A 25,427-nucleotide genomic window follows, 5' to 3' on the forward strand; every position below is an offset into this window, starting at 1 on the left:
ACCAGTGGTCGAATGACGGGAGTTGTTATATGCAAATTCAGCGAGATACAACAGTTTGGACCAGGAGTCTTGGAACTGAAGGGACAGGCACCGCAAGTACTGCTCTAGAGCCTGATTCACCCTCTCGGTTTGCCCGTCGCTTTCAGGGTGATAGGCCGAAGAGAAGCGAGCATCAATACCCAGGAGTTTGGTGAGGGCGCGCCAGAAACAGGACGTGAACTGCGATCCACGATCTGAGATGATGACCTGCCGCAAACCAAAGAGACAGAAGATAGTTCTAAAGAACAAGCGAGTCAAAGTTGGGGCAGACGGTATACCCGTACAGGGAATAAAACGGGCCATTTTAGTATATGAATCGACGATAACCCAAATGGTATCGTAGCCTTGTTTGCGGGGCAGATCGGTGATTAGGTCCATAGAGATGGTGTGCCAAGGCTTGGGAGGCACCGGTAACGGTAAGAGTAGCCCTACAGGCCGTCCCCTGCGTGATTTACATTGGGCACAAATGGAGCACGTGTTAACATAATGTTCAATGTCTTTCCTCATGGAGGGCCACCAGCACCAACGTTGTAACAAGTCTAAAGTGCGTTGTTGCCCTGGATGGCCGTTTATCGCAGCATCATGTGACCAGGCTAGTGCCTGGTTGCGTACATCGCATGTAGGGAGGAACAATTTGCCTTGGATGAATGGTAATCCCTCGTAAAGGGCGACGTCCCATTCGGTGAGTGCATGGGGATTTTGGGAAACCCATTGTCTAATGTCGGTAAGCATGGTGGGAGATGGCGTACACATACAGATAACATGGCCTTTTCCTAGTAGTGTGTCAGGGAACAGAGACAATGACTCCCCGCCAGGAGGACGGGATAAAGCGTCAGCCTTACCATGGATGCGACCTGGCCTGTGTTTGACTACAAAAGCAAAGGCGGCAAAAAACAAATGCCAACGCACCTGCCTGCTGTTTGCACATTTCAGGGAGGCTAAGTCTTGTAAGTTTTTGTGGTCTGTATATACCACCGTCTGGTGTTTTGCCCCCATGAGATGATGTCGCCACGCTTGTAGAGCGTCCTTGATGGCCAATAACTCTTTCTCGGTTACAGTATAGTGTGATTTGGCTGCCGAGAATTTACGCGAGTGATAGGCCACCGGATGCAAACAACCCGTGGTTGGGCAAGGCTGGGATAGTACAGCACCCAGGGCAAATGAGGAGGCGTCTGCCTCCAGAATGTAGGGAAGGTCGGGATCGGGGTGTTGCAACACAGGGGCAGAAACAAACCTGGCCTTGAGTGCTTCGAAGGCCTTCTGATGTGTAGAGGTCCAAGAAAACAGGACAAGAGGGCTGGTCAAAGCGGTCAGAGGAGAAACGATAGATGAGAAGCCGGCGATGAATCGCCGGTAAAAACTAGCGAAGCCGAGAAAGGACTGGAGTTGTTTGATGTTAACGGGAGTTGGCCATTCAGTGACAGCACGAACCTTAGTCAGGTTCATGGACAAGCCTCCAGGGGAGATGTGAAAACCCAGAAACTCCACTTCCCTGGAATGGAATAAACATTTCTCAGGTTTGGCGAACAAGGCGTTTGCTTTGAGGTGAGAGAGCACCTCTCTAACATGACCGACATGTTCCTCCAGGGAGGATGAGTAAATCAAAATATCATCCAGATATACCACCACGAACGTATCCAGGATGTCCGAGAATACGTCGTTGATGAATCGTTGGAACGTAGCGGGAGCATTACAGAGCCCAAAGGGCATTACTGTGTATTCGAAAAGACCCTGTCGGGAGCAGAACGCCGTCTTCCACTCATCCCCTAGCCGAATACGAATCAGGTTGTACGCTCCTCTTAGGTCCAGTTTGGTGAAGATAGAAGCCTTAGTCAACCTGTCCAGCAGCGTGGAAATGAGTGGAAGCGGGTACCTGTTTTTTATGGTGATGGAATTTAACCGTCTATAGTCCACACATGGACGTAGGTCGCCCTCCTTCTTTGGCACAAAGAAGATTGGGCTGGCAGCTGGAGAACAAGAAGGCCGTATGTGACCCAACTTCAAAGCCCGATGTATGTATTCCTTAAGGGCTTGTTCCTCTGACTGTGACAGTGAATAAACCCTACCCCTGGGAATGGGAGCCTCTGGAACCAGATCAATCGGACAATCGTATGGTCTATGCGGGGGTAGACCCTCAGCAGTGGCTTTGTCAAAAACCGTATGGAAATCGTGGTAGGCAGCGGGTATGTTAGCTGTAACGGCCCCCACGGTGTGTGAAAGCACAGGGTTTGGAACTGTGTCATCAACATGGATGGCAGCCATGGCACCAAGGATCGTGGCGGGAGTGGACAGCGGATCAGCTTCGATGAGACAAAACTGTTGACACACCTCGGATTCGAACGTGACTTGTCCGTTTCCCCAATTGATCAACGGGTTATGTTGCCGTAACCAGGGTATTCCCAATATGATGCCGAATTGTGGTGTATTGATAAGATCAAACGACATGGTTTCTCTATGGATGTTTTGTATCACCACTTCCATTGGGGCAGTCTGGAACCTGATTGGGCCGGAGGACAGGGAAGTGCCGTCTACGGCGTGTACCGGTTCCGGGTGTTCTTTCCTGACCAGGGGCAGAATGAGACGATGGGCCAAGGGAATATCGATGAAACAACCAGTGGCCCCAGAATCAACTACAATATGAACAATGTGTGTGATCTCCCTAGTGGGTTTAAGCAGAGCATGAATTACCACTGGTCTGATAGGCCCGAAGGTGGGTTCAGAGGGGGTCGTAGACAGGCTCGCCGGTACCCCCTGTATCATGGGCGAGCCTTCTGAAAACCCGAAGTTTTGTTCTTGGGGCGTCGGGGGCATTCCCTTACGAAGTGTCCGTTTAACCCCCAATAAAAACAGGCATTATCATTTCTCCGACGTTCTCGTTCGGAGGGGGTGATCGGACTACGGATAGCGCCTACTTGCATGGGTTCAGCAGGGGTGGTAGAAATGGAATGTCCAGATTGACTAGTGAACGTAGTTTCGGCCCTTCTCTCGGATCTCCTTGCGTCAATTTGTAAAGCAAGATCCACCAAATCCGAAAACACCGAGGGAAGGGTAGGAACCACTTTGAGTGCATCCTTCATGGTGTTGCATAGGCCACGATAGAATACAATTGCTTTCTTCTCCTCTGGCCAGGATGTTTCAGCAGCGAGTTGGTTATACCTAGTAATGTATTCTATCAATGTTTGTTTACCTTGTGTTAAATCCAAGAGTTCGAGATCCCTTGATTGGGCCTTATAGCGCGTATCAAAGACTTTGGCCATTTCTGATACAAGAAGATCAAAATCATACAGAGCGGGATGATCGTTCTCCAGCATTGGGTTTGCCCAAGTGGCCGCCACCCCAGACAAATGGGACAGAAGAAACGCAGCCTTTGTAACAGAATCGGGAAACGCTAGGGGCCTGCATAAAAAATGTAATTTGCATTGATTAACGAAAGTACAGTACTTCCGGGGGTCCCCCTGGTAGCGTTCTGGCGCAGCAAGAGGGACAGGTGTAGAAAACCATAGAGGAGTGGGTGCAGGGGCCGTGGCAGCTGTTGGTTGGACTGGGGGAACTGGGTCCCCGAAATCGGCATCCGCGGGTAATGGGAAACGTGTGCTTTGTAAGGCGTCCAGACGGTGATGTATGGCTGTCGTGGCGGTAACCATATCGGTCCTAAGGGCCGCCACTGCCTGCAACAACGTGGTCACTGGATCCCCGGCGGAGGGATTCATACTCCGGACGACCAAAAGGCTTCACAGTCTGTTACGAAGTTTGTTGGTCGTGTAGAGTATGAACAACCCCTCTGTCCCCAAGAAGCACCCTGACAACACCAGAAATACTGTCAGCGTGATTATTAAGGCCACAGGTGGAAGTCCTCAAAACCAGGACGCGGGACAGCCGGAAGAACCCCTTGAGCGCTGTAAGGCAAGGTACAATGGTTATGTAAGTAAGAATGCAAAACAAGTTTCTAATATGCAAGTATCAAAACACTGGAATACCTGTGAGGACTTGAAAGAGGTGTGTACCTCCAGAGTATGGCTGGAGAAGACTGTAAGGTATAGCAGGTAACCACCTATTGTAGGACCGAGGTCCTAATGAAAACACGTGATCCGTAGAGAGCTCCAGGCAGTCTGAGGTCAGAAAACGGATGGTTAAATGTTCCAGAGCCGATGAAGGGTTAAACAAGAACAATCCGTGTAACATGCGTAGGTCGGCAACATGCAATCCGAGTTCCAAAGTCAGTGAAGGGTTAGACAAAACAATCCGTGGAGAAAGCGTAGGTTGGCAATGGGCAATCCAAAAGTTCCAGAGTCAAAGAAGGGCTAAGCAGAGACAATCCGTGGAGCAAGCGCAGGTCGGCAATAGAATAGGTCCGTAGAGCGAGGAGAGAGCGTCACGTAATCCTGATAGAAACAGCTGTGAAGCAACGCCTTCGGTTCCCGAACTCTTTTTATCCCTGGAAGGGACGCACGTGACAGTATCACGTGAAAGTGAACCGAAAGCGTTGTAGCATTGCTAGGCAACTGGTCTCCGCGAAGGATGCGAGTTCCTGGATTGAAGGAGCCTCCACTTGGTTTGCCACCGCCGTGAAGGGCGGTAAACGCCAGCTCCGCCAAACATGCCACGCCGTGCCTTGTTGTGTGAAACGTGAGTGGGAAATGCTGTGCAGGAATTTAAGCGTGTGTGTTGAGGAGCGCTGATAGAGGTAGGAGCGGATGGGCGTGTCTTTGGCTTAGGAGGCAGCGGTGTGACAATGCCCCAGAAACCAAAGAAAAAAAACGTGTCTGGACTAATATCTCCCGAATGGAATGGGTCATGTTGGCATGTATGCGTGTGGTAAGGGAACAAGAAGTGGGAGCGGCATCCTAGTGTTTCAAACTGGAAGCAATATGGTCTAGAAGCTGCCCTGACATGCGGACATGGCAGCTGGCCATTGGGCGACGGTTTTAAAGGTCTTTGTGTCCTCTCGGGATCTTACAAGTGTTAGGCAGAATCCTCTGCAGTGTCCTTAGGGACCACTACACACAATTAAGACTACAGGTGGCAATACAAGTTTTACCTTTGGTACAAGCCTGGACTACTATGTTAAAGTGGTAGCAGTAGCGGAGCAGCCAGGCTTATCTCAAGAGTATATGAGCAGTAGCAGAGTTTACACAAAGGGAGCACATTACTGTGATTCAAGCAAACACTGACTCAAGGTTTCCGGTAAAAAAAATATAAGTGCATTTATTTTTAAACCATTTGTTATAAACACAACACTTCTATTAATTCAAAACCAAACGTAAAATATACTACAACCAACCAATTCACTTTGGTACACTCTAACTCAAGGTAAGTATCCTGTGTTTTAACGGACCGGTGTTGTAAAACAAAAGACGTTACCGGGAATACACTTGCGATCACTTTTTGACAGTAATGACAGTTCGGCCTTACTAAAGAAACGCGTATCTGCGGCAAGAATTATTACCGGGGCAAAAACACACTTAGCACCTGGGTTCCAGAGAGAGTTGGGGGCAAAAATCATAGGCAATACTTTTGTGAAGGCAGACAGAATCAGAGAACACCATTTGACGGAAATTCAAGAGTCAATAGGCCGGGGCCAGTGTCAAGTGGAACTGGGTTCCTGTTGTCAAGGATCACAAAGTCGGACAGTTCGAGATTCAACGTTGCCAGGAGTACTTAGATATTGTCAACAGAGGAAGCAAAAGTTATAAGAAGGAGGGAAGGCAAGCCTTGGAGATGAAGTACAGGGATTCACCCTAATTCCTCAAGCAGAACACAATACCGTATTCAATGGAGAAGCTGGTGCCCTGGCGGTTGTTCCTGTTGGTTTCCTGCAGACCCTCTGTTCCTGGAGCTTCAGTGCGAAGGACGACGTCTGGAGGGGTCTGCACCACAAAGGGATGAAGCCGGCAGCAGCTACGATGAATAAAAGGTGCGCTCCTTAAAAACAGGAGAGGCTCTTCAGATGGCTATCCGGACCACTACAGCAGTGTGCCTCGATTTCGACCTAGAAGTGGATCCTCTGGCTGTGGAAGATGAGCTGGTTATCCCCACCAAGCTCAAGGGAAGAAGACTCTGGACTGGATCTTCTCTGGTCGTTGAAGGGTAGATAGCACATGACTGCAGCAGGGCTTCACCAGGACAGGGTAGTTGCAGCAGCCGTCTTCTTCTCCACGTCTCTTCGGTTCCTTGTAGTTTCAGTGGCGACTCTCTGACTTCTAGCCTAAGAGACCTGCTTTTTTTGCGAAAATCCTCCGTTCACATAGCCTGGCTGTCAATCACGCAGCAGGGGGGTTATCCGGCCCGGACAACCACGTCAGCCAATCATGGCAAAGTGCGACTTGGGTTTCCTAATATACCCTGTGCAAGGGGTGACTACACTGCTCCCTCACATTCAGCCCACCTAGACACCCAGGCGCCTGGAGGAGAGCTTCTGAGCAGAAACCCGCCAAAAGACGGTGAACAAAGAAGGCAAAGCTGGTTTGCCGCGCAAAGTAAAACAAAAAGAAATGGCGTATAAACCCGACCGGAGCCAAAAGAAAAGTATTTGGTCAAGCGACTTTAAGTTCGAGGCTAATATAATAGCCCAAAACAATACCATGTATATATAATACAATCGCGGTAGAAAAGTTAGGGTAGATACCACTGCCACCAGCCAAGTTTAAATGTTAAAAGAGCAAAAAAATGTTCCAGGAGGAACAGATAAAAAGGGATACGGAGTTACCCTTTCCAGTACTCCATGTAAGATGGGTGTACTGGATCTGTGGTTAAATGACTAAGTAAGGTTAATGGTAACTTTACCCTTTTCTGGGGGACTGTAGTCAGCCCCAGAAATGGAGTCGGTGGGAAGTCTAAAAGACACCCCTGTGTCACTCCACTGAAGGTGCTGTCTAACACACACAAAGAAGGGAGCTACTGAAGTGGTGCACAATCGCAAAAACAGGCAAAAGACACATGGCAAAACATGGGTAAGAGCAGGGAAAAGCTCACACTCTTACCAAGTGAAAAAAAATAAACTCCAGAAGTCCTGCAAAGCTGCTGGGGGACTCACTAGGTGAGGGAAATTAGCCACAAATGAGAATTCTCCCTAACAACAAGCAAACAGTTTGGCAGGGGGATTGCTTAGAAGTGTGTGTTCCCCTTTAAACGAGTCTGAGCACAAAATTCTATCCCTTTCCTGTGGCATATTTGTAGCCTAGCAGTCTGTAGAATAATGTGCTAAGTTTAAGAATAAAGGTGCCGTAAAGCTACTGTTGTTGTAATGTTTGCTCTTTACAATACAAACATTTGGCATCAATGCATTTTGGCCCTGACTAAAGTATGTGTGCAGCCAGTGCCGGCCTTAGAGCAGGGCCGCCCGGGCGTCCACCCAGGGTGCAATTAGCACCCCACCACACCAGCTCAGGGGAGTATTTCAAGATCACCCCCTGAGCTGGCATAATGAGAGAAGGCACGGCAGGCGTCCTATTGAAATTAAAGGCGCCCTGCTTTTGTGCTGACGCCAGGCTTTCCAGCGCGGGAGCAGGGCGCATTTAATAACAATATGGCGCTGGTGCTTACGCATAAGTGCCCTACTCCAGTGATTAACTCCCTGCTGCGGGGCAGGAGTGGGGAGTTACAAAATAAATTGATGTGGGCCGCGTGTGGCTGGGGGTGAATGCCACATGTTTGTTTCTCCTCCTGGAAGGCTGCTGCCGCTAAGGCCAGCCATGTGTGCTGGGCCATTTTTCCAAGGTAGGATTCTAGGACATGGTTTTAGATACGCCTCATGGCTTCCCGGGGGTTCATGATGCTACGGGAACAGTGCTTTAAATTGGCCCCTCGCTTCTTATTTTTGAGCATTTGAGCACCTGCTCTTCTCAACAGCTGAGGTGCCGGTAATCAACTATGCTGCGAGGTGAAAATGAAAGCTTTTCATTTCACTTTATCGTAACCTAAATGACTAAGATTCTGCAGCCTTTGCTGGCGAAAGCAGAACCTTCTCACTCCTCCTTCTCTCTCCACAAGTCCCACCCTGCACAAGAAAAGGAGTGACAAACATGCATCCACTGTGCTCTCAGCACACTACACACAGAACGCTGTTTCGCCGGGTGGGCTTCACCTGTTACCATTTGTTGTATTTGTGTGGGGGAATCCCTGGCCCACACCGTAGTGCTCCTTGAGCCCCGGGCTTCCCCACTCCAGGAACTCACTCCAAGAACTCACACGGAGGCGAAGTAACAGGCTCGGGCTCCCCGGTCACAAATGCCACGGCCGGGAATGCCCCTTTTATTTATAGGGCACGCGGCACCGTGCAATGTCACAACGCCGCGTGATAGTCCCTTAAAGGGGCAGCACCACACTCCTCCTTTTTCATGAGGACAATAAACAATAACATAACACACTGCATACCTACAATAAACATCTACTAACACCCTTAGCCCAAACAGCTAAACTCCCCAATGAGCCCCTTTATTCACAGCCACCCCTATCCCCACTTGGCAGGTACCTCCTTGTCAGGCTCCATCATGAGTCCAATACAAAGTCACTGAAATGAGCAGATTTCCCTTGCCCTGTCCTCCGGGGGTATCTCCTGCTCGCCTCGGGGTTGGGGGTCACGCTGTCAGCTGGCATCCTCACAGGGGATCAAAGGAGGGGTTCTGCACCCCCACCCTCATTGGGTATGTCCACACAGTCCTGGTCCACCGGCGCCTCAGCCCTGGGCTCCCCCAGCTTCTTGAAGAAGCTAACTTTCCGGGTGACCAAGGCTCGCCGTCTGACGCAGTCACCATGGACCACCTGACTGCTATCACGTCAAGAAGCTCAGGCTCATAAGTTAGTGACAGTTTCCTGCGGGGGTGCCTGTTTCTTATCAGCACCTCGTCCCCGGGCACGAGTTGTTGTTGGCGTAGACCTCTCCTATCATTTTCTTTCTCAGTTCGTAGTTGCCTCCTCAGCTCCACTTGTTGAGTATCAGTGGCCACCGGCTCTTTAACCCCCCCCACCTCCGGGAGCAGCCCTCTCGGGCACTGCTTGAAAAGGGCTTCTGCCGGGGCCACTCCCATTGCGGTGTGCGGTGTTGTTCGATACACCCGCAGGAATTGGTAGAGGGCCCTCTCCAAACTCTGTCCTTGACCTTGCGCAATCCGAAAGACCTTATTTAAGATGCATGTCATACTATCAGCCTCCCCATTGGCCCTCGGCCACAGGGGTGTGACCTTCCTATGGTGTACCCTGTAGTCTTCCATCAGGGCCGCAAACTGTTCTCCTTGAAATGGAGCCCCATTGTCCGAGCAGAGTACTGTGGGAAGACCATGGGCCGCAAATGCCTTTTCCACCGCCACCACCATGTACTCGAAGGCCGCCGACTGGATGAACTCCACCTCCGGGTACCTGGAGTACTCGTTCACCACCACCAGAAGTGCGTCCCCTGTGACGTGGACCAAGTCGGCCTGGACCACCTCCCAGGGCAGCATGCCGCGTGGCATGGCTTCGATGGCAGGCTCCCTCTGGGCAGGCGACGCTACCTGACACCACACACATGATGCAACATAGCAGTCCACCCGTTTTTCTAACTCGGGGGAACCAGACCTTGAGGCGTAGTCGGGCTTTGGTCTTTGCCACCCCTTGATTGCCTTGGTGTGCCGTGCCTATCACCTCCTGTGCTTTTGCCTGCGGGACCACGATTCGATCACCTCTCAGCAACAGGCCCTTCTGCGAGCACGACAGCTCCTCACACACTCTCCATAGCTGCACAAGGACCACCTTTGCTTCCTGTGTGCACCCAGCTAGCGACTCCAGGACACTCTTCTACGACCCCTGCTGCAGTGCCGCTCTGAGTATGAAGAAGCACTCGTTGTGAGCAGCCGCGATTTCCAGTTCTTCCAGCGGTAAAGCATTTGGGGTGGCCACTTCGGCGACCAGTTGGATATGGTCCCTGGCCTCTTCCGCGCAGTCATCTGCTTCTCTGTTCTGGTGACTCCCCGAATGGCAAGAGAGGTAGTCAGCTGCATTGTTGGCACCTGGCCGATACACCAAGGAGACTCCGTATTCCAACAGGGCCAGCATCCATCTCTCAATCTTCGCTGGTGGTTTTGAAGATGAGCCCACCAGGATCGGCAGTAGGGGCTTGTGGTCGGTCACAATGGTCACCGGCCTTCCTAGGATGTATAGCCGGAAGTGCCTGCATCCCCAGAGGACAGCCAGCGCTTCTCGCTCTATCTGCGAATACCGCTGTTCTGTGTCGGACAGAGCCTTGCTTGCCTAGGCACGGGGAAGACACAGGAGTCTTGTCCCACTTGCCTCAGAACCACTCTGAGGCCAAACGAGCTGGCGTCCATGACAATTTCAGACTGCAAGGCCGGGTCGAAGAAGGCCATCGTGTCTTCCTCAGTGAGGGCGCTTTTAATGTCCTCGAACGCTGCCTGTTCCAACGGTCCCCACTGCCATACCGTCTCTTTCTTAGTGAGCGCCCGTAGTGGCTATGACCTGGATGCTAGGTTTTTGATAAACCGGCCACAGCAGGTGACCATCCCCAGGAAGCTTCTCACTTTAGACACATTTTCGGGTGGTTTCGCTTCCTTGATGTCTTTTACCTTCCAGGGGTCCGGAGACACTCCTCCCTCCTTGAACATGAATCTAAATAACTCTGTTTGTCATCAGGAACTCACATTTTTTGCGGTGGAGTGGCAGGCCCAGTGACTGAAGCCTCTCGAAGGTCTTTGCCAGTCTCTGCAGATGGTCCACTTCTGCCTTGGTGAACACCAGGATATAGTCACTGATGTTGAGGACACCCTCTAGGTCTGCCAGTGGCCCCCTGATAATGTTCTGAAATACCTTAGCCGCGGAGAAGACCCCGAAGCTCAGTCGCTTGTACCGGTGTAGACCCCGGTGGGTCGTGAAGGTCGTGATGTATTCAACTCTGGATGCAGGAGGACCTGGTGGTATCCCGCCCTTAGATCGAGCTTCGAAAAGAAGCGAGCTGCCTGCAGCTTTGCGATAATGTCATCAATAGTGGGTGTGAGATGGCGTTCCCTCCTGATAGCCTTGTTGGGTAGCCTCATGTCCACGCAGATCCTTAGAGAATCAGGTTGCTTGGGTTTCCTGGCGACTACAATCCGAGACACCCAGGGCATAGGACCTGCCACCTCCTCTATGATGTCAAGGTTCACCAGGTTGTCTAGTTCTTTGTCCACCAATTCCCTCAAATGGAATGGAACCCTGCTGCACCGACTCATCAATGTGAAGTCGCACTGGATCCACAACCATGCAACCAATCCCGTGGAACAGGCATGTGTACTTTCCAAGCAGTGTTTGTTTATCCTCCACATACACGGGGTATGCAAAGCTCACCAGTCCGAGGACTTCTGCCGCCGCACAGCTCAGTAGGGTGTTTGTACTGACTTGAGTGACATAAAACCGTGCTTTAATCTTAGAACTCCCATGCCCTACCCGGGCCACAAATGCACCATCCAGGGGAATAGGATGTGATCCCCCCAAATGTGAAAATGCGAGCCTTCTGGGTTGACAGTCTGGGGGTGTAGGGCATGGCATCATAATGCTGACAGGCCATAACATTGACTGAGGCCCCCGTATCCACCAGCAACAATAGCGGAGATTCATTTACTGCCACGATGCATCTTGGCTGTCTTCGGCCACTGGACTGGAGGGCATGAATGCTTGACACAAAGAAGATATTCTCCTCTTCCTCCTCCTGCTCATCGGGTTGGGCACTTTCCTCCCCTTGATCTACTTGGGCAACATTTGGAGGGCGAGACTGTCTGAAAAACCCAGATCGCACTGGGCCTCTCGGTACCATCACTGGCAGGGACGCTCTGCACACCCTAGCGAAATAGTCCATCATGCCACACCGTCCACATGGCCTGCGGCTGGGCATTCACCAGGGTGGGGCAGGTCGTACCCGCACTTCTGGCACCTCTGTCCCCACGACCCACAGCACAAACCTCTTCCGACTTGGCTGCGCGGGACCCCGCCTCCATCCTTGAAGCACGTACCTCAGAGATCTCCTGGCAGCGGCCAAGCTCCAGGATGCAAGGGAGGGTGATTCCAGGTTCCCTCAATACTTGTCTCCCCAACTTGCTCGAGGAGCACCCCTTGGATGAGTTGATTTCTGATCATGTCATCTGCGTTGTCTCATGCAGGCCACCGAGAGTCTCCTGAGACGACCATGGAAGGTGACGAGGGTCTCATCCTCTTTCTGTTTGGTGGAGAGCATCACAAATCTCTCGTAGTACATATTGGCCAGTGGAAGGAAATAATTGTGCAGGGCTGTCTTTGCTGCCGCATATGAGTTGTCCGTGGTCGTGAGAGAGTCAAAGATCTTGTGTACAGCCGGGCCGGCGGCATACAGTAACGTGGCCAGCTTGCTGTCATCGCTGGTTTCCATCATTGCCTGAAAAAACATGTCAAGGCGATCAACCCATTGCCCCCACTCAGGCTCGATGGGGGGCCGGACACGTCAAACTCAGGTATGGGTGGTAGCGCCGCCGGGGCCCTCATCTGGGCCATTGCTGTAGGCTGGGGTGGTGGTGGCGGCGCTTGCACTTGTGGTGGGAGCCTGTGCCCCATCCTGATTCGCTGGGTCACTCATTGGATAGAGTGCACAGGCACCCCTTCGCCTTGTACAGGGGCCGCAACTCACCCAGTATAAATGTCCTTCACCCAGCCAGCTTGGTCTTCCACCAGGATCCCAGGCCTCCTTGATCTTCAAAACTCCCTACCAGTCCTTCACCAGTGCACACTCACCAGCTTCCAGCCGTAGTATTGGTCAAGTGGCCAGTTGGTAGATTGTCCAGCATATGGGGAGTGTCCGAAAATTGAGCCAGTAAGGCCTAGGGTAGGCGTTTCAGAATAGCAAGTCTCCCCCCAGGGCCTCCACTTCACTCAGTGAAAAACACCTAAAAAATTACAAAATATTGCAAATTCCATGTGGGTATAGCGGTCCGCTATCCATTCTCCCAAAAATTGTGCCTGGATGGCACTCACAGGCCCCACCGGAGCTCTGTGAAGTTTTCGAGTTGCGGGGACAAAATGGCCACCGCCGCGTGGGCTGCTCCTCCCCCCAAGCATAGAACGAGAGATCCACCCCTCGTTCGGTGAAACAATTAAATTAAATCATCACCGCCGAGTCCAGGCATGTTACTGGACTCGTTGCCACTGTTGTATCTGTGTGGGGGAATCCCTGGCCCCCAGCGTAGTGCTCTGTGAGCCCCGGGCCTCCCTCCACTCCAGGAACTTACACAGAGGCGAAGTAACAGGCTCAAGCTCCCCGGTTGCGAATGCCGGGAACGCCCCTTTTATTTACAGGGCACACGGCGGCGTCCAATGTCACACCGCCGCGTGCTATTCCCTTAAAGGGGCAGCACCACACCATTGGTGTCCTTTGATGGAGCAGGGGTGGATTTGGAAAGCCTGGGCAATTACTTTTTAAAGACGTTTCTTTCTTATTAGCTGTGTCTATTCTAATATGTAAATGTTTAACTGGAGTCGTGATGGAACGTTTTCGACTGAAAACGCGTACACAGCTCCTGTTACAGACCACATTTTGTATTGGGCAATGAAAGCGAGCAAAAATAAATCTCCCCTTCTACAGCTTAGTTTACAGCTATGACATCTGCTAGTTTGAATTCTCATTTAATATATTCACGCTTTCTTAACCACACATTTGATGTTTGTGTGAAAGGGTCTCAGATACACTGCTTTACCAAAGTGTGTGGACATTGGCCTATCATTTAATCTCACTGGGCATTTCCTGCAAAAACGGTATGCCTAAAAGGGGCCTGTGCCCAGGGTGCTGCGCCGCGAAATGGCCAGCGGCCGAAAGCGCTGAACTGAAATGTCTGGCTTCTTAGCATGGTTAGTACCAGCACTTCTTTTTATCCATTTAAAGCACAGCAGGCAAAGGTCCAGCAGGCTCTGCAGCAGTGGCGTCGTCAGGAATCAAATTTAGGGGGGCACATAGGGGACCAAAGACAAAAGTAAGGGGGCCACAGACAAAAGTAGGGGGGGCGCCTATGAAAGGGAATGTGTGAAGTCACAAGCACTCCTGCAGAGAAGCTTTTGTGCACACCAACTACCAAACCCCACTGCACCTCCCCTCCCATCAGAATGTAGGCACCAAACCATTAAGCCACTAATGACCCATCATTCACAGTTTTGTGCAGTACATTCTGATTGGAGGGGCTGGTCTTGGCGGCAGAGGCAACTTAACAGCTCTTCATTGTTGATTGCGGCCCTGCGTGTGTGCCCTGCAGGTGAACACAGCACTGCAGACAGTGCAGAGTAAGTAGCCCAACTGACGTAGCAGGAATGCAAGGTGGGGGCAGGATTTCAGAGGTGGGGTCCAGGGTGCCCTCTCCCCTCCCCACAGCGATGCCACTGCTCTGCAGAGTTGATTGATTTTTGTGAAATCTAGAACTGCCTAAAAAGAATTTCAGAGTCAGTGACAAATATTGGACTCCTTGCCTTGTTATTCAAATCGTGACAATAGCGGGTCTTACCCCGCCAATTTTACAGTGGGACACAGATTACTTTTCATATACTAGCTACACTCAGTGTCTCATATACTCATCTGGTGCTTTCTATCTCTCTCCTTCTCCCTCTCCCTCTGTCTCCCCCTTCCTCAGTCTGTCTCCCCCCCCCGTCTGTCGCCCTCTCTTTCTGCCTGGGGAGAGGCTTACCACGTGCACGTTTTCTAGGGCACCCAAGCTGTTACTGACAGCTGCACGACCAGAGGGTTAACCTCTCCCCCACACCCCATATCTTGATATCTAGGCGGGGCTTTTTTGTTGTTGTTGCCGAAGCAGCTATTGAAAAAGCAAACAAGAAAATGGTTTAATAGTACTTATTGTAAATTGGCTGTTTAAAAAAGAAAAAAGAAAGTTCACACGTGTTTTTCTAATGGTCACTTTCTGTATATGCAGCATTGTGGGAGTCTCTTTCCTGAGAACGAACACTGCCAAAATAACCTGTTTTCTGGGTGGGTGCCCCCTCAGAAAGATTACAACCTTCAGTTCACTGAACGTTCCGTAGAGGAGAAATCTCCATTTGCATATGATTCTGCCCCCCTCCCCCAAAACAACCCCCCACCCCAAGGACAGGACAAAACCGAAATACTAGGCCATCCACCTCTGAAAAGAGTGCCAACAAAGACACGTGTCCTTGTTGGGAATTAAGATTGAGGTAAAGTTGCGCCTCTCTAGGCAATGAGGTGTCCACATCTGGATTTCCTTTCTAATGTAGGGTGAAACCCCAAGAATTCCAGATTTACAAAATTGTGGCAGCCCTTCACTTGCATAATATTTTGTTGACAGAATAAGAATGTTACACTTTTCTTTCTGAGAAGTAAGGAAATGTGCAGACTTGAATACGACAGTGCCGGAAGCAAAGAACCTTCTCTGGCTACGCTCCAAGACTCTGGACCCTCCTCCCCATCAAAATCAGACCTGCCCCATCACTTCTACAGTTAAGGAAATAGCTGAAGACTTCCCCCTTTAAGGAATGACTCACCCTTAACACCTCGGGTCACACACCCTACACTCCAGAACCAAACTGAGATTCGGTGATCTGCTCCCCACTGTCTTCCAACCATGCTGCCAATTTGCCACCCTCCTGTTAGCTCCCGCTCCTTTTTTTCCTCTCTCCTTCCCTCACGGTGTTCTACCCCCTATGATTGTAAAGCGCTCTGTTGCTTCCCGAAGCTAGGTCTGTGCTCAATAAATACCCTAATAACTAAGCAAAGCACATTACCAAAACTGAGAATAACCATGAACATTATTATCTGATAGAAGGTAATCATGCTGTTGTACTCTTTTAAAATACCCCTATGGGCAATGATTGTATAATCAAAGATTTTTGGAAGCATAAGAATAACCACAGATCTTCATATTTTACAAAAAGGTCTTTGCTAAGTTGTATGCCCGACTGTAACGCGCATTGGGCTTGGTGCTCATTTGACTTTTCACAGCACTCACCCTAACATTACAATGTTTGTAACATGCAAACGTGTAGTCTGATTCGGATGGCCTCAGAATTTTGATGTTAGGATAACATGGATAAAATGGCAAGAATCTCAGTCCCTCCGTTGGAGACCAAGGCCCATACAAAGATAAAATGTTCTTTCCCTGTGCAGAAATATTCCTCTGTATCAGGGTAAGGATGGTTGTGCACCTGCTCAGTTCCCAAGGCAGAGACATAGTAAGAGAATTATATACCTAGGATCTTCTTACTGATGAAATAGCCATTCGAGGGGATTGGGTCCTCCAACGTATTCCATATCTCTGACAGGTAATCACCACAGCTGTGCTGCTTTGGAAATTTTTTGGTGTCTGTGTCATGCGTCGATGACGTCGATACGCTGTCCTCGAGGCCCTCCGTCGAGCCAACTTCACCAGATGTTATAAGTAGGAAGCACGAGGCCCGTAGCCTCAGCTCCGTTTTTTCCGCGAACGTGTTTGCTTCGGAGATCTTGGCGCACCTCGGTTCTTCTGAGTTGTCTATCGGTTCTTCGAACCAGTTTGTTTGTGAAGATTTCCATGTCTTCATCTTCTTCTACCCCGCGGCCGGGTTTCAAGAAGTGTCGGGACTGCGGTTCTAAGATGTCGCTGATGCCTGCCTCTGGTGCCACGCTGAGGACCACGCCATGGACTATTGTAACAATTGCCAGTCGTTAACTTCGAAGGCCTTGCGGGAGCGTAAAAAGCTTTCTGTCGGTAAGGTGTCCAAGCCCCGGAAGTCGAAATCCACTGGGATTTCCACTGACGATTCAAGGGGCGACTCTCCGCATCGTCCGCGTAAGTCCAGGGGGTCTCGGTCCCAGAGTGGGACCCGCCATTCCTCATCCTCTTCGAGGCACTCATGGAAGCGCCGTCATCGGTCGCCTTCCCCGTCCTCATCTGAGGACTCCGCCCGTCGGCGGGTTGCTTGTCCCACCAAGCATTCCACTCCTGCGGAATGGGAATCATTCTGTAAGGAGATGATGGCGATTTTTCAGTTGCAGGGCTCCGTTCCGTTCGCGCCGCCGAAAGACGCCGGCAGGGAACGTGCTAGAGACACTGTTCATATGCCTTTGGGCTCACGCAGTCGTCGCAATCACTGGGAACCTTCGAGGTCCCAGTCGGACAAGGTGGATCGCTCTAGCCATGCCTGCTCCAGGTCCCGGTCCTCGATGCCATCGAGATCGTCGGCGCCTGTGAGGTCTTCGGTAAAGACGTCGACGCCTTTGGCGCCGAGACCGTCGAAGGACTCTCTTGAGGCTGCGCCTCTGAGAAAGCCATCGACGCCATCGGCGCCGAGACTGTCGAAGGACACGCTCGGGGCTCCGCCCTCGAGGCCTGTGTCGAAGCCATCGGTGCCATGCTGGACGTCGATGCCGATTCCCTCGACGCCTTTCGAGGAGGATTTCTCTGAGGTGCCCTGGAGACCGGTGGAAACCCAGAGGAAGGCTCTGGCCAAGTCTAAACACGTGCCCTCATCCAGGGATTTATTCCAGCCTCTTGACTATATTTCTGAGGTGGATGAAGGGTCTGATGATGGTATGGTTCCTGAGGAGGTTCCTGATGACTTATTATCTGGTCATAGCCAGTTAGAAGACATGCGTTAGTCGTTGCATGATGCCAGTGGTCTGGACAGCCCCCCGGAGGTTGAGTTTGGCAGGCCTGTTCCGGGTACGCATGCTGAATCCTCGTACCGGCGCCTCATGTTGAGGGTCATGGAATACTTAGGGTGGTCTGTGCCACCAGGAGATTTTCTGCAGCATGAACTGACAGACATCTTGGACCAAGGTCCACAAACTGATCCAGTACTGCCATTACATATGGCCTCGCAAAGAAGGGTGTCTGCGGCTTGGACTGCTCCGGAGAGTCTCCCGGTAGTGGGCAAGTCTTTTCCGAAAAAATGCCGTCCTGCCAGTAGCCATCCCAGCTACTTGACTACGCACCCCACTCTGGAGTTTGGTGGTGCAGGCAGCTACAGCCCCGGCAAAACAGGCGTCGTACCCTACCATCCCTCCTGATAGGGACAACAAACGTTTTGATGGCTGGACAAAGAAAGTGTTTTCTTCAGGGGGTATGGCTTTACAGGCAGCCAACTCTGTGTGTGCCTTAGCATGTTTCACTCATACTCTGTGGAATTGGGTCTCTTTGGCGGCTGAACATATTCCCGAAGGGGAGGAACGGGATGGCTTTCTTGCTCTTGTTTAGGATGGCAAGGATGCCATGTGTGAATCGGTTCAGTCGGGTCTGGACGTGGCAGATTGTGTCAGCCGGTCCATGGCGGCGAGCACTGTAATGCGCAGATTTGCGTGGTTGCAGAAGTCGGGGTTTGCTCCTGACGGCTTCTCAACATGCCCTATGATGGTGAACATCTTTTTGGCAGCAAGGCTGATGAGAGCCTTGAGAGTTTGCAGACCTCCAAAGCTGCAGTGAAGTCGTTGAGCGTTGCAGTTCACCAACCTCTGCCTTTTTGTCCTAGGGGACAGCAATGGAGGGGAGGTGCCTTTCGGTACTATTCTTCCTTTGGTAGATCGAGAGGGGCTGCAAGTCAAAGGGGCCTCCATAGGAGTGCAAGAGGTGGTAAACGAGGTACGCAAGGTGTGAGAGCGTCTCGGGCAGTTGCCTCTTTACCCTCAGGCACTGCTGGAATCGCTTCAGCTCAGTCAAGAGGCTATGTCCCATGGTTCGCCGGTTGGGGGAAGGCTGGTGCAGCATCTTGTAGAACGGCATTACTTCAGATGTGTGGGTTCTGGAGATCATAACCCACAGCTACTGTCTTTTCCTGGCAGAGGCCTCACGACAATCCACCAGGGAATCTCTCGTTGAAGAGTCCAGATCCGTTCCTTGCGCAGGAAATCAAATCCCTGCTGGAGAAAGGCACCATAGAACTGGTGCCTGTAGCGGAGAGGAACAAGGGATGGTATTCCCCTTATTTTTTGATTTCGAAGAAAGACAGGGGATTTAGACCCATCATGGACTAGCATGGTTTGATCAAGCTCCTCAGGAAGGACAAGTTCAAGATGGTTACTCTCTCTCAAGTCCTCCAGGCCCTTCAACTTCAGGACTGGTTGGTGTCTCGAACCTCAAGGACGCTTACTTTCATGTGCCGATCCATCCCAAGCACAAGAAGTACCTGAGGTTCGTGGTTGGCGACTCGGACTTTCAGTTTTCGGGTCCTGCCGTTCGGAATGACCTCAGCCCCGAGGGTTTTCACCAAGCTTATGGTGGTGGTGGCAGCGTATCTCAGGAAAGGGGGGATTCACGTCTACCCCTACCTGGACGATTGGTTGATCAGGGCGCGCTCTCCCGAGCAAGTCCTGGATCATCTGTCCAACACCTGCCGCTCCCTTCACAAGCTGGGCTTCTCCCTCAACTTAAAGAAGTCCCACTTGACGCCAACTCAGCAGCTCCAGTACATCGGAGCAGTGCTCGACACGTCCCTGGGGCAGTGTTTCCCTCCCCAGGTGAGGGCTCATCACATTCTGCAGATGGTGCACAAGTTTCAACATGCCCAGAGTCTCCCGGCGTTCGAGTTCGTGAGGTTGCTTGGCCTCATGGCATCCTGCATTCTTCTGGTGCCAGAGGCCAGGTTGCGGATGAGATCTCTGCAATGGGCCCTCAAGATACAATGGTCACAGTCCTCCGGCGGGATGTCGGACCCTGTTCAGGTGCCGCCCTCGGTCGTCCACTGCCTTCTGTGGTGGGCCGTCAAAGGCAATCTGATGAAGGGGGCTCCATTTTGGCTACCCTGGCCGGAGGTGACGATCGTGACGGACGCATCCCTCACAGGATGAGGAGCTCATGCCAATGAGTTGACAGTCAGCGGTTGTTGGTCTCCGTCGGAGTCCAGACTCCATATCATTCTGTTGGAGCTGAGGGCCGTCCGGCTTGACCTGAAGGCTTTTCTGCCAACTGTGCGAGGGAAGAATGTCCTGATTCTGACAGACAACACAGTGGCCTTGCACTACCTCAACAAAAGGGGGACAGGGTCACTTCCTCTGTGTAGGGAGGCGATGCAGCTCTGGTTCTGGGCCATCCAGCAGGAAATTTTGATCTCGGCAGTTCATCTGACCGGAGATGAAAACGAGACGTCTGAGCGGGCAGAGCGCAATCTCTCACGAGTGGGAGCACACTCAGGAGATTCTCCTGGAGATCTTCGCCCTTTGGGAGACCCCACAAGTGGATCTCTTCACCTCCAGTGTCAACCAGAAGTGTGAAAGGTTTTGCTTGTGGGAATTTCCTCCAAGAGGAGCCTTAGGGGATGCGGTTGTGGTGGAGTGGTCCTTCCCACTACTGTACGCATTTCCTCCAGTCCCTGTCATCCCGCAAGTGCTGCGGAGGTTACAGAGGTTCTGATCCTGGATGATCCTCATTGCTCCGGCATGGGCCCGGAGAACGTGGTACCCGGACCTTCTCAACTTGTCCATCTGCCCTCCACACCGTCTTCCCTACCGAAATGATCTGCTCTCATGGGAGCGGGGGTCTGGTTCTCCATCGATAGGTCAGATCCCTCAACCTTCACGCTTGACTTCTGAAAGGTTGAGGTTTAAGGATTGGGACCTCCCTGAAGACATGAAGGAGGTGTTGCTTTCGGCCAGACGGCCTGCAACAAAGTCCATGTACTCTTGCCGTTGGAGAAAGTTCTGTGACTGGTGCAGGGTTAAGAATGTGTATCCTTTTTCATGTGACATTCCTGTGGTTCTGTCTTTTTTGTTTTCTTTAGCCCACAAGGGCCTGCAAGTGGGTACCATTAAAGGTGGCCATATTTAAGCTCTCGTCTGAGGAGTGTTCTCATTTCAAAATTCCTTTAATTTCTCAGTTTCTGAAAGGGCTCACTAATGTGTTTCCACCGTCACCTTTCCAGGTGCCTGGTTGGGATTTGAACCTTGTTCTAAAATTCCTTATGGGTGCCCCGTTTGAGCCTTTACATTCTTGCCCTTTGAGACTGTTAACCCGTAAAACTGTATTTTTAGTTGCGGTTACTTCAGCTTGCAGAGTGAGTTGCAGGCACTTTCTGTTAAGCCACCCTTCACGGTGTTTCATAAGGACAGGGTTGTCCTTAGGGTTCGTCCTTCCTTTCTTCTGAAAGTGGTGTCGGAATTTCATTTAAGCCAGAAGGTCATTCTTCCGGCATTGTATCCTCCTCCGCATCCTGGTAAGGAAGAGGCGAGGCTCCATAGGTTGGATCCTAGGAGAGCTTTAAGTTTCTATATTTCACGCATGTCCCGGGTCAGAGTGGAGGATCAGCTCTTCATAGGTTACGCTGGAAGGCGTTTGGGACAAGCTGTTACTAAACGGACTTTGTCTAGATGGATTATCTTTGCAATTTCTGAAAGTTACCACTTGGCGGGTAAGGACCCTCCGGTAGGCTAGTAGAGGCAGCCATACTAGCGTTATGGCTGCCTCTACTGCCCTACAGAGGGGTGTTCCTATTCGTAACATCTGTGAAGCAGCCACATGGGCTTCGGTCCCTACTTATGTAAGACACTACTCCCTCGATTCTATCCATGGGCAGGATCTGGCCTTTGGCAAGGCGGTCCTTTACTCTGCAATTTAATTGGTCATTCTAAATTTCTATATTCTAAATTCTTTTCCCTCCCCCATACGTTGGTAATGCTTTGGGAGTCTGTCATAGATATGGAATATGTCGGAGGGCCCAATCCCCTTGAAGAACAAGTTACTTTCTTACCTGGTAACGTTCTTTCGATGGGACGGTCTGACGACGTATTCCATATCGCTCCTTCTCTACCTGCCCCGCTACAGAATTTTTTATGCGATTGCAGCTTACATTTCCGCAAGGCTTTCTGTGGTCATACTGGCTGAAGATGGGTGCCACACGTTCTGGGAAAAAACCATAACTGAGGCTACGGGCGTCGTGCATCCTACTTAAAACATCCGGTGCCGTCGACTCGACGGAGGCCTTCGAGGACAGCGTATCGACGTCATCGACGCAGACCTATGAAAATTTTCCGAAGCAGCACGGCTGTGGCGATTACCTGTCATAGATATTGAATACGTCGTCAGACCATCCCATCAAAAGAACATTAACAGGTAAGAAAGTAACTTGTTCTTCTAAGCACTGCATTAACAGCTGTTCCTACTACCCGATTTAATGTTACATAATGTTTTCAGGGCTGTCCTAATGACCGATGGCCAGCACTTCATGTATAAGCTAACCGCATTGTATTGTGTTGCTTACAGTTGAAGACACGGCATGCTCTACTATTTTTGCCGCCCATGGAGTCTAGAGGGCCAACACACGTGAAAGGCGGTTAGGGGGTTTCTTGCAAATGAAGTCTATTAAAGTCAAGGACCTGAAAGAATAATGTGAAAGGACACCACACATTTAAACTGTATGTTTTTTAATGTAAGGCAAAAAGAACAAACCCCTTAGGGTCACGGCTTCTAAGTGGTCTCATGGGAAACCCAACTTCACTTTCCATGCTGGGACGTTTAGGTACACATTTAATGTGTACCTAACGTGAATGTGAAGCGATGGCTGCCCTCTTGCGATCAGTGATGATCATCGAGTTATGAACACAAGATGTCCCAGAGCACCTTCACATGATTATGCATAATACAATATATAGTCTGTAAAAAGTATACCACTGTATATATTCTGTAAATATTTTCATTCAAGTATGTATTGTCTCCTTATGTATATGCTCTTATCTTTCGCTGTAACCATCACCTGTAACTTGAAATTTGTTAAGCACCCAGATGCCTGAGGACCTGGTGCGCTCTATAAATAAATAAATAAACAATACAATTTATACAGCTACCAGGGCCAGAATCCAAAATGGTGTTTTCTGAAAAGTCACAACTGGCTTCAAGTGTCGCACCTGACCACAGTAAAGATTTGAGCTTTGTCCAGCATTACAGTAGCAGGCCATGCTTTCAAACATATGTTGACTCATTGTTTCTCCATTGCTTTCTAGTTGCACAACTGGAGAGGCATACTTGACTCAACAGGGCATTGGAGTTACTAACTGGGATATGTGGCAAAACCACGTGGCCCTGGCGTGCATGATGGCGATATTTCTCACCATTTCCTACGTGAAGTTGCTCCTGATGAAGAAGTTCACTTAAGGACACGGATGGGACTCATTTTGTCCTCCTTAAGACTGTACATTTAATTTGGAAAAATGTATGTGGAAAGTATGTGGGGGGGGGGTTGTTCAGGCCAAACGACATTATATTGTAATAACCAGTTGGCTTCATATAACTATGCAGCTTTAGCTGTGAACTATGCCTTCTAACGTGTTGTAAGTATATTGTTTTGTAATTATTGGTATTCAACGTCATTAGCTTATATATTTTATGTTTGCCTCTAGATAACAACGTTGGCGAAAACTTATGTTTTCCACTTGCCCTTTACCCTGTTCTGAAGAACATTAATTTCATTTGTATTGTATATAGCTCTCAAATAAGCATATTCAGTGAACTTCAAAGTAAAGCTCCCATGAGCTGTGTACAGTAAATAAATAATTCGGTAATTTGTGATTAGAAAATGTCTTGTAAAATAATCCTCATTTCAAATGTTTTCTTTTTGGCAACGTGTCCCTGTTTCAATAACTATGTATTTAAATGTGCTTGCTGTGTCTGTGTGCTTCGGCTTGTTAGAGAATTCTTTCCTAAGGCTGACCTTGCTATCACTTTTGCTCAAAGAGTTCCTCGTGCAATGTAGATGATTTACTCTCTGTTAAGGGACCTCTCATGCTGAAGCCAAAGCTTTTTTTTTTATCACACATTGACAAAGTCAGTAGTTTTTGCACTTGTATAAGCAGTGAAAAGAGGGTCTGCGAGGAGTGAGGGAAAGCGTGACGCTGAGAGACAAATGTTGGTGGTAAGAGAAGGAAAGAGAGGGGGCAAAATGCGGATCACACATGAAGTTATGTACTTGTGCTGCATAGATTTGTGAGTAACCGTAGGTCCTTTAAGAGTGTGAGTGGGGGTCTGTGTTTTGAGATGATTTATTATACGGTCTGATTACGTGTGTATGTTTCGAGGTAAAAGATTAACGTTATTTATATTAATTGCATGGTAATGTGTTTTAGGATGTTCTGAATGTTTATGTTTGTATATGTGCAGTGTAAAATATGCCTAAGTGCTCTTTCATATGCTGATGTCGCTGTCGCATCTAACTTGTGAGGAGAGTTAAGGTTAAAAAAAATGTTGTTTGAATGTTAATGTTGCTGTATGTTCTGTTTAGTGTTGGTGTTGTTTTTATTGTATGGCATGTTTAGTGTTGACATTGGCATTGCCAACTTTACAGACTTTTTAGAGATAGTTACCTTAACTTGTTTAAATCTCTTTTCCCCATGAATTTCCTTAGTTTGTTTTAGGAGAGAATTGTCTACATTTTTGGGGAATTATATTGCCACATTTTCTCAGAGCTTCAAGATAGTATAATTAAGCGCATATTTTCCTTCCGTTTTTTGGGTGAATTGTGGTGCTTTGTGTGCTTACTATTTTGTGAATGATCCAGATACACGTGGTTAATTTAACATACAGCGGAAGGGGTTTTTGTTTTGGTTTAATAGAGAAAAGGATGAAATAATGTTTCATCAGTGGAGCTGGAGTAATGTTTTTTTTTAAGATGCGATTACCCTTATGTATTTACGAAACTTGGTGCTTTGACCTAGCCACTGAGAAGTGTGGCTTGCATTCCAGAACAAAAGAGAGACTCACATTGAACATTTTCTCACTTTTTTCCTGCTTTCTTCTTCACAACTGTATTTTGTTAGAAAAATGGCAAGGACGCTTTATGGGTGGTCATTAAATGAATATACATGTATTAAGTTACATCCAAATAATTTCTTTTTTCAGTTCACATTTCAATTTGTGTAAACATTTGTGGTTTTGGCGCATTTGGTGATGCTAGCACAACCTATGTGGCAAAGCATTCATAACACAAAAGTGAGATCTGGTCGGCGTGGAAAATGGAAATGCTAAGGCATCAATTTGCTGCATCACAAAGTGTTATTTTTGTGACCTTCTGCCATGTAAACCAATGATTGGATGTTTTACAATAATTGTGCCAACTGAGAGTACTTTTTGGAAGCCTGTACTTTCATCCTGCCTGGAGGCACAGTTATCTTTCATTTGACAGCTACTCAGCTCTGAACATCATGGCTTTCACAGCAGGTCTAATCCCCTGTGAGCACTGCCTTTCTCTTTGTGCCTTCTTTCTCCTTGTGCCTTCCTCACAGTGAATGAATGGCCTGTCCCCGAGAGTTCTGCTGAAAGTTTACCCCAAGCAAGCAGGTAGGTTTCAATAAATTCACTGGTTGGACATTTGAAGATTAAAAGGTATGACAAGACCAGAAGTCAAGTTCAAATTCTTTATTGGGGAAGTGTACAGAGGAGGGCCAACTTAAATATAAAATGGTATGCTCCCTGAGAGGGAAAATGAAC

At 49.5% G+C, this 25,427-nt stretch overlaps 1 protein-coding gene across 2 annotated transcripts in view; it reads left to right on the plus strand.

Annotated features, from left to right (window-relative positions):
- The window catches only part of LOC138515803 (broad substrate specificity ATP-binding cassette transporter ABCG2-like), a 570,220-nt gene extending 546,699 nt beyond the window's left edge, over window positions 1-23,521 (plus strand). Inside the window, exon 16 of one of the 2 annotated variants that reach the window (XM_069630538.1) lies at window positions 22,949-23,234. In XM_069630538.1, coding sequence (XP_069486639.1) covers window positions 22,949-23,099 — 151 coding nt within the window. In that variant the 3' untranslated portion in view covers window positions 23,100-23,234. Of the gene's footprint in view, window positions 1-22,948 lie in introns of both variants that reach the window. The other variant, XM_069630539.1, reaches the window with a different exon arrangement.
- The last annotated feature ends 1,906 nt before the right edge of the window (window positions 23,522-25,427 follow it).

The sequence above is a fragment of the Ambystoma mexicanum genome, chromosome 6q (assembly GCF_040938575.1).
Source record: "Ambystoma mexicanum isolate Mex_15411 chromosome 6q, UKY_AmexF1_1, whole genome shotgun sequence".
Classification (NCBI taxonomy): Eukaryota; Metazoa; Chordata; class Amphibia; order Caudata; family Ambystomatidae; genus Ambystoma; species Ambystoma mexicanum.